Raw genomic sequence first — 9,835 nt, 5'->3', positions numbered from 1 at the left:
ACTATAGTAAATAAGACAGGTACAGAAAGGTAAATGCCCAACGGTATCACCTATATGTGGAATATAAAGAAGTTGATCTCAGCAACAGAGAGTAGAATGGTAGTTTCCAGGAGCTGGGGCTGGGTGGTGGAAGTGGAGGGTGTGGTCAAAGTACTCAGTACTTCAGTGATGCAGGAAGACTAAGATCAAGAGATCCTCTGTGAGACATGGGGCCCGTAGTTAAGAGCAATTATTGTGTACCTAGAAAATGTTAAGAATAGATTTAAAGTTTTCTTACTAGAAGAAAAAGAAAAGTGTGTGAGTTAATGCATAAGCGAAGTAACTCAGTTCGACCATTTAAGAATGCATATGTAGGGACTGGGGATTGAGCTCAGCGGCACAGCACCTGCCTGGCAAGTGCGATGTGGTGAGTTCGATTCCTGGTACTGGGCGGGGGGCGGGGGAAATGCATATGTAGGGGGCTGGGGACTTAGCTCAGCGGCACAGCACCTGCCTGGCAAGCACAAAGTCGTGAGTTCGACTCCTGGTACTGGAAAAAAACCAAAGCCAAAAAAAAAAGAATGCATATGCATTTCAAAATATCCTTTTGTACATCAGGGATGCATACAATTTTTATTTGTGAATTTAAAAATTCTACTTAATTTCTTTTTCCAGGATACACAGTGCATATTAGCATATTAAAGTCTCTGACAAGTCCTGTAGTTAAAATATCCAATAAACTTAATTCAACCAAGTACTTCCCCTACTTCCTTGGGTCACAGAATCTATTTTGATCAGAACAATGCCTGGAATTAGTAAAAGTCCTTAGGAAAATATTGCTATAATCAAAGTAATCAAAATTTTTCCTAAATCTAGATTCGTTAAAACAGTTCAAGCTATAATAAGAAATTACATTTTCATTTCCTTTTTTTTCCTTTCCCCCCCCCCCCAATACTGGGATTGAAACCAAGGCCATCCACAGAGCTATATCTACACCTTTAAAAAAAAAATTTTTTTTTTAAAGACACTCTCACCAAGTTGCTCAGGCTCGGCTCAAACTTGTAATCCGCCTGCCTCAGCCTCCCTAGTACCTGGGATTACAGTTATGTGTTACTATGCCTAGTTTAAGTTTCTTATTTCAAAAGAAAACAATGGGCTGGGGATATAGCTCAGTGGCACAAGTGCTTGCCTGGCAAATGCAAGGTCCTGAGTTTGATTCCTGGTACCAAAAAAAAGAAAAAAGAAAAAAATATTCTTTCCTAGACTTTCATGTGAATGTCCAGGGACCCAAAAGTTCAGCCAAAAAATGTCTGCAAGCTTAGTTTTGTTTTTCTTTTCCAGACTTTACTTGCTAATGGCCTTTTATTTATTCTTTCAGGGGAACACTATTTAATCTCCTGGTAATTTTAATTAGCAAACCTCAGATTCCACAATCTTGTCCTGGGTTTGATATCCATTCGGTGGCTGATTCAACTTTAGTTGAAATGTCTCTTGATGCTGAGGTAAGATGCAAATTTAGGGAGTAGAAAGAATATAATACATGTGGGTGGTGGCTGCTTTAATGTAGACTATAATGATATAGAAAACAGAAATACGCTTCAGTAAAAGACCAGATATTTTGTTATTAACCTAAAATCTTAGTTAACTATTCTGTGAATAATAACATCTGTCTTATTTGGTAACTATTTTTTTTATTTTAAAGAGAATAGTAAATGAGAAAAAAAAGAACAATAGCAGCATGATAGGAATTCACAGTGGTTGTTATATTACACACTGTTATCTTCCACTACATTGCTCAGGTTACCAGATGTAAGAATAGAAGACTGTTGAAACCATTAAAGAGAATAAGAAAATACTTATTAGATAAAACCTTAGAGAAGATACAGACTTTCACTAGACAAGATGGCAGGAATTCACCATGGCGGTTCCATTGCATAGTGTTACCTTCAAATCAGTTGCTCAGATTACCAGATACAAGCACACAAAATTGGTCAGCACATAAAAAGTTTTAAGCATTAGCTGTTCCTTTCAGTATACCATCAGACATCAGCAGTACAGTTTATTTTATTTTATTTTATTTTGGTTTTGTTTTTTTTCCGGTACCGGGAACTGAACTCACGACCTTGCGCTTGCCAGGCAGGTGCTTTGCCTCTGAGCTAAATCCCCAGCCCCTAGCAGTACAGTTTATATCTGTCTTACTCATTTTAAGGTATATGTGTTAATAAAAATAGTGTACTTTATCAATTATATAAACCTTATTATCTTTATATGCAATATTAATATACATGTAATTATAAGAGCCAAAACAGCACCGTCTTAGAAAATTTAGGATTAACCTGTGGGCTTTCGTTTACCAGCTCTCTACCTATATGAGCACCACAAACTCTCAGCCAGAGTTTTTTCTTTTGTTTTTTTGTTTGTTTGTTTGTTTGTTTTTTCTGGTACCAGGAATTGAACTCACGACCTTGCGCTTGCCAGGCAGGAGCCGTGCTGCTGAGCTAAATCCCCAGCCCCTGAGTTTTTTCTAAAAATTGAGTTAAAGCACCAGAAATCTCGGGTCGCCTAGAAAGCCCATGTAGTGAGAGCAGAGACCAACTTAGTATTAGTTTATTGTGAGTCAGGTCAACACAGCACGTTTTTAATGGATGGGGCATGACTGGTTCTCCTTAAACAAACAGTTGGAAGTTCGTTGTAGAAAATTCTTTCCCTTACTCAGTTAATATTTACTAGCATCTATTATGAACAAGCAGCTAGGTCGAGAGTCCAAACAGTAAGCAAAACAGAGCCAATCCGCCTGCACCAGTTTAGAAACTCTGAGAGGGACAGATATCAGAGCTGCCCGTGGGCGCAACATTACAGCGTGTGGATGCGCTGTCTGCAGTGCACCGTCGTTTAGAGTGTTAAGCAGTGACTCAAATAGTCAGGGTTGCTAAGAATTAGTGCAGTGGTCTGGGGAGGGCTGACGGGTCACAAGGAAGTCTTCCGTAAGCCTAAGAAAAGACCGATCCTCTTTACAGCTGTCATAAATCCCCATACTTTTCTTCCACAGCCTTGGGTTCAGTTTACAATTGTGCCTGTGTTTATCTGATTGTTGATTGGTAGCTGTTTTTCAGACAGATTTTACATTCAACGAGGGCACAATCATGTCGGTGCTGTTCCCTTCTATCCTCAATACCCACCACAGTGTCTGATACGCATTTGTGGAACAAATAAATTAAGTTGATAAAAATTCTTTTATAAGTATCTAAAGAGAACCCAGGGAAATATTATTCTCTGGCTCAGCCTATGATATTATAGTGATTATTTTTGGAAATTCTAGTTACAGAAGCTTATCCTGGAATACACAGATAAAGCGACCGCGCTTGTATATGAGATACTTCTTGTCTTTCAGCAGGTACATGTTTTTTATTATCTGTCTTATGTGATTATATATATGTTACAATTAACAGTACACCAAAAATATTTGTACTAGAGATGGTTCCCAGCAGTGGGTGATTTAAATACTACCTTTCCTCTTAAGTGCTCATTTAGCTTATTTTATAAATACTGATTTTAAAGATTTCCTTAATCAGATAAAAATGTATTTAAGAATGAACTTTTTTTACATGCAACTTAAACTTCTTGAGCACAACTTGTCTGTTGCCTTACGTTTTTAGGGAAATCTTGGCTTGGGGTCGGTAACATTTGCTATTAGCCGGATGATGTCCTTTCTCCAAAGTTGTCCTCCCATAGTAAGTACCTAGAAGTGAAACAAAATCACTACTGAAGCCTGATTAACTAGCTGCTGTTGTGTTTTTCTGTTTGTTTTGGTACCGGGAATTGAACTCAGGACCTCGTGCTTGCCAGGCAGCTGCTCTACCGCTGAGCTACATCCCTGGCCCCTGTTGTGTTTCATTAACAAATTTTCAGTATGCTGTAGTGAAGTTTATAAAACAGATGCAAGCTATAAAGTTGATAATTTTATTACTTAAAATGTTTTTACATTTGCAGTCTGAATGTTTAAGGTATTAAAATAATATCCTAAATGTGATCTGTATGAAAAAAAAATCCCAAAATATTGCTGTTGGGTTTATACGTAAGTAAAAAAAAGATAGATACTTACCTTAAAGGCTGAGTGAGGACGTAACACTTGGGATCGTCTGTGCACTTTGGCCCTATCCTGTGTCCTGTGCTCTGTCCCTCCTTGACACTACACTGCCCTCCGAAAGTTCCGTTTCCCTGACCTATTTAAGCCACAGGGAGGTATTTCAAATAAACATCTTATTGTTAATTCTTGCTTTAAATCTCTCAGTGCTTTTCTCTTTGAACAGAGACTCAGCTCCTCAATACACCCTTCAGAGCCCTGCCGTCACGGCCCTGCAGCGTTCCCCTGGCCCCTCACGCGCCTAGCCATTCAGGCGTCTCTCTTCCCCCACCAGAGTTCCTCCATCACTTTGCCAATGGTCTGTTGTGTGCTACTATAACAAAGTGCCACAGATTGGGTCATTTTAAATTTTTTACACTGTTTAAGTCTGGGGAAGGGCCCGTCTCACAGAGGGACAGTGCTGAAGAGCTTCGACTTCTTGCTGTAGCAAGCTCAGGTTGCACCAGACGTGCTGATGATGTGTCACAGGGTGCTGCTTGCGGAGACTGGCTGACTTATAACGATACCTCTTTAGCTCACGGTGCAGGAGGCTGGGAATTGCAAGATGAAACGGCCGCCTCTGGCGAGGGCCTTCTTGCTGTGCTGTGCCGTGGCCGTGGGACAGTGGTGAAGAAACACGTGGGGCGTAGGGGCGAGCTCTCCTTTATAACAACTCTCCCTTGCGATTCTGAAGCCACCCCAGCAGGATCCACTTGGATTCATCCATCCATGCAGGCGCAGCCTTTGTGACCCAGTCAGCGCTTGTTAGGCGTCAGCTCCTAACTCTTCCGTATTGGGGATGAGGCTTCTAACCCAGGAACTTTGTGAGGAACCCTCCATCCTTAGCCGTCTCTCTGTCGGGACTGCTTCCTTCCTTTCCCTTCTTGCCAACTAATAATGCCGACTCGTGCGTCAGCCCTCAGTGCCCCTGCCCGGGTAGGAGGCAGAGGATGTTCTGAGTCCTTCCACTAGGTCAGATGCCCCTCCCCAGAGCGCATCGTGCATAGCAGAGTGTCCTCTTCTTCCCTTCTGGAGACTTGTGATGGTCACAGTTTGTAGGTGTACTCTGCCGGCTGCTCGGTGGGGGCCACTAGTGGCCACGTAGCGTCTGGCTCTTCCTTCCCGGGAGCGTGGTAGAACTGCGTGTCCTCCCTGCAGTTAGGTGGGTCTCTGTTTTGTATCTGATCAAAGAGCTGTGAGCCCACGCAGCACTGTCACTTCGGGGAAGAAGCTTAGGAGCCGGTGCGTGCGTCTCTGCATCCTCTTCCTCCGGCACAGTCACTGCTCTACCAGCTGACGGTCCCAGAAGGAGCAGAGGCCCCAGTAACCCCTGAGGGGCATACAGGGCGAACAGGTACTAAACCTTTGCTGTTTTACGCAACGTGTTTGTTTCATAGGTTGTCACCACAGCATATAGCCTATTGTGACTGATACAATGTCTTTCTCAGTACCCTGCAAGTGCCATGAGGGTAGGAAATGTATCTGTTGTGCGAGGCACATAATAAATGCTCACTAAATTACCCGCTGAATTGATTCTAGTAAAGCTTTACCCCTTAATCTCTTCTCACCCCACAAATTTATTTTCCCTTCATCCATTCATATATTTAATTGAAAATCTCTTCAAAAGGAAGTAATCCAAACTAAATTTCCATGTGAGTGGAAGACTTGACCTGTGGCGACGTGTTCTCTTTCCGTGTGTGAATGTGCTGCTGTGGACCAGCCGTAGTTTCTTGCTTTGAGCTGTTTGTCCACTGTGACGTTCAGCCTGCTCTGTGGAATTCGGATTCTCTCGTCAGATCCCTGTGACGTATGTTTGTGAAAAGCTGGCGGGGGGGTGCGGTGCACGTGTCTGTAGAACAGCCAACTCCGCTGTCGCAGAGAGGAGTCCCACGGCCCTGGCTCTTTGAACAGTGCAGACCCCAGCCAGTCTCAGGCCCGCTTTGGGGAGGGTCATGCTTTTCACTCAGCGGTGGGAGCTTGTATGCGCAGTTTGCAAGACGCCTACTTAATCTGCGTCGTGGTTGTAAGCGCCACCATGAGCTGATGGGTGAAACCTGGGGTCCTCAGGACTTAAAAAGTAGGAAAGTTCCTTTACAAACCACTAGAGCGGGTTCCCCCAAGGCGCTGGATTGAGGGTGAGGCCGTCCTCTGACCATGTGCGTGTCTGGAGGAAGGGTGGCAGAAGGATCACGAACCCCGTTGAAACCTTCTGTGATAACTGAGTTTGAAACAGCACAGGCAGAAACCAACAGCAAGGCCTTTGCAAGCAAAGACGCGGTCAGGATCACTGCATGTACTCAGCTCCGCTTGTCTTTCCTGGTTACAAGGCACTCACAGAGTTAAAAGCTTGGGCCCCAGTTGATGCAGTCTGGTGCTCTGAGTACCATTTCAGGGGGAACAGCACCAGGGCATTGGCGTAAGGTGGTGAGGCTCTGGATGAACGGGCTCTTGCGGGCGGCGTGCGGCTTACAGGCACCTGCATTGTCCTTGTCTAGGTTACGTTTGTGGCCGGTATTGTGAAACGCGTGGCGAAGGGGCTCTCGGCCCCCTCTCAGCTGCTAAGCCCCTGCCAGGCAGTTCTGCTGTACCAGCAGTTCTACATCCTCAAGAGCTGCCTGCGGTACAGCAGGACTCTGGCCGAGCACATCAGGAGTGACCACAGTGAAGAATTCAGGTGGGTGAACATGCTGCCCCTCCTCTGCAGCCCAGCTGCTCGGTTCTTTTTTTGTTTGTTTGTTTGTTTGTTTTTTTCTGGTCTTTTTGAGACAGGGTCTCTCTATACAGTTCAGGCTGGCCTTGAGCTCCCTTTGTAGCCCAGGCTGGTCTCAAATTCGCAACAATCCTCCTGCCTCAGCCTCCTGAGTGCTGGGATTACAGGTGTGCACCACCATGCCCGGCTGTCAGCTACTCGGTTCTGATCTTCACGCAAAGCTGCAACACTGCCCGGTATTTAGAGGATCCGGTGATGATGGAAAATTCTATCTCTTTTTAATGATACTTCACTTTGGTCCAAAGTAAGGTAGGATGTGGAGGGAGTTGTAAGAACCACTGCCCTCTGAAGTGTATTCTCAGGCCACTGAAATGTCAGACCCTCTCTGGAGGACTGTTTCTCACTCCTCGCCTTCCTGACAGCCCCCTCTCGCAGAAGTAGCCATGACTTTAACCAGCTGGGAGTGAGGCGTGGTAACAAACCCTGCCGAAGGAGACTGGAGATGTACAGACTGTGAATTCCGCGGAGTCACTGGGGAAAAAATCAGCGGATAAATGAGGAATGATTAATGAACGCTGTGATTAGGGTTTTTGTTGCTGTTCATTTACTCTTCTTTTAACCTCAGTACAGAAGAGTAAGAAAAGCGTAGCCAGCATCGCTTTCATCAGTTCTCCTGCACCTCGGGGGTTCGCTTCCGTTTACGGCTGGCAGAGACCAGCGCACTTAGCTGTACGGCCTGCGCTAACACCTGTTAAGGAAAAATAAAAACTCCGGTTGTGTCTGCATTAAGATGACAAGGGTGCAGCTAGCGGAGCTTTGTTGCTAGTTTGGACGCAGGCATAAAAGGATGTGGAGACAGACATTATTGCCTTAGCTTGGTTTAAAAACTCCAGCGCTGTTTGTGGACTGTTTTCCCCCCATGTGTTATTACACAGTAGGGCCCATTCTGGCTGCCAGAAAAGGCATTTGTTTGGCTCTGAGTTGGTCCAAATAATCCAGTTTCCACCCCTCTCACTTCTGCCTCCTTCTCTTTCCTTTTTATTAAGGAAAAGTCCACATAGCATGAAATCCACCATTGTAAAGTGTGTAGTTCTGTGACTCTTAATACATTTCACGATGTTTTGCAACCATTACCACCGAATTGCAGAATATTTTCATCACCCCAGAAGAAACCCAGGCCCCACTGAGCTATCACAGCGTATCCTCCCCGCCCCCGGCCGCTGGCAGCCAGTGGTCCACTTTCCGTCCCGGTGCATTTGCCTGTTCTGACCGTCTTGTCCAAATGGACTCATCCGATATGTGGCCTTTATGTTTCGCTTTTTTAAAAAAACCTAATATGGCGTGTTCGAGGGCCATCCATGCGGGAGCATGTGTGACACCACCCAACTTTAAAACATGAAAATGTAAAACTCGGGGCGACTGGAAAAATGGTGCCAGCCCTAGATGCCGCAGTTAGCCGGAGCTCATCGCAGTGGACCACGTGCTGTTAGTTTGCTACCGTCTGCTTCCCTCTTTTCCTTATTCCTCTTCTACCTCTCTAACTTTTGTGCGCATCCAGGTGTGTGACCCTTGCTGTAAACTAGTGAGTTTTCAATTCACTTTGCATTGGCGTCACCCTTCCTGATACCCAGATCTGGTTTCTCACGTAGAAATTCTGTTTCACTTTATCTGGGGTGGAGGCTGGGTTGTGACGTTTTCTTAGACATACATTTCTGTTAATGCCTATTTTACAGAAAAGTGAATTTAAGCATGTCTTCATACATACGCATAGCATTTTTTCATTTGCACCTTCTATTTTTTTGTTTTGTTTTTTTCCGGTACCGGGAATCGAACTCACAACCTCGCACTTGCCAGGCAGGCGCTGTGCCGCTGAGCTAATCCCCAGCCCTCATTTGCACCCTCTGTAACCTTCCCTTACATCCTCCTTCTCCCGGCCTTACTCCCTCCCTCTAGGGGTGGCTACAGTAAAACAGCTGTCCAGGTGATTCTAAATGTGTACCCAAGGTTCAGAACCGTTCTTTTAAGCCGTCCAAGGGGATGGCGGAAGGCTGTGTCTCGCCCAAGCCCTTCCTGTGCTTCCTCTGCGGTCCTCAGGGAAACCCTTCCGTTTCCTCTGCCTTGGCCCTGGGAGTCACCGTGGCTTGCACTTTCAAGTTCCCACCGCAGTGCCTGAGCAACCGGAGAGCTCCTTGCCGGAGTCTTTCAGTGAGCTGAAAGGCACGCATAGCCGAGATTTTCTAGGTCACAAATGGGGGAATTCGGGGTTGGAAATGCTGACTGAGTCTTGTGGCTGTCCTGACATAACCACCGTGAAAACACCTGTTTTTAAAGTATTTTGTTTCTTTTTATGATTTGCAGGTATTTTATTCACCTTCAAGCCTTGAAGAAGAGACTTCCACTGCACTACCCTATTACACAGCCAACCACTCAACTTTTTCTTGAAGTTCTGAAATTGGTTGAACAGAAACAATAGGTACAATGTTAACAAGAGAATAAAATGTTAACTGGAACACAATAGTTAGAAGAAACTTTTTAAAAAATATCCAGCTCCTGAAGAAGCAGGAGATTTATTTCAAAGATTTATTTAAAGATTTTATTTGAATGCTCCGTCAATACCTAAGGTCTGTAAAGTTTTTTACCTGCTAAAGGAGAAAAAAAACACTGTCTGAATTCTTTTTGACATATATAAACTGGTGCTAAAAACTAGTGTTTCTCCAGAAAGAAAAGTTTCTAAAAACATGGGGAAAAACCCCAAAAACAGAAACTATAAAGGGAACAGAAGCCTTGGGAGAACACATACACATACAGGAAATATGATCCGGTGGCCAGGTGTGGTGGCGCACGCCTGTAATCCCCGCACTCGGGAGGCTGAGGCGGGAGGATGGTTGCCTGAACTGAAAGTGAGCTCAAGGCCAGCCTGAGCTGCATAGCGAGACCCTGTCTCAAAGAGACCAAAAAAACAAAAAAAAAAACCAGTGAGTTTTGGTAGTGTAATAATAGTGAGCAGTGGGAAGACCTTGAAA

The 9,835-nt window shown here is 44.6% G+C and overlaps 1 protein-coding gene across 1 annotated transcript in view; it reads left to right on the top strand.

The window, feature by feature from the left end:
* Positions 1 to 9,835, top strand: part of LOC102020531 (chromosome unknown open reading frame, human C12orf56) — a gene marked incomplete at its 5' end in the record, with an annotated part of 52,619 nt that overhangs the window by 41,288 nt on the left and 1,496 nt on the right. Inside the window, 5 exon segments of the mRNA XM_013520919.1 lie at positions 1,358 to 1,481; positions 3,299 to 3,373; positions 3,636 to 3,710; positions 6,598 to 6,776; positions 9,171 to 9,640. Coding sequence (XP_013376373.1) covers positions 1,358 to 1,481; positions 3,299 to 3,373; positions 3,636 to 3,710; positions 6,598 to 6,776; positions 9,171 to 9,285 — 568 coding nt within the window.

Source organism: Chinchilla lanigera, unplaced genomic scaffold (assembly GCF_000276665.1).
Source record: "Chinchilla lanigera isolate Chin_1 unplaced genomic scaffold, ChiLan1.0 scaffold00057, whole genome shotgun sequence".
Classification (NCBI taxonomy): domain Eukaryota; kingdom Metazoa; phylum Chordata; class Mammalia; order Rodentia; family Chinchillidae; genus Chinchilla; species Chinchilla lanigera.
This window is presented reverse-complemented; position numbering and strand designations above follow the sequence as displayed.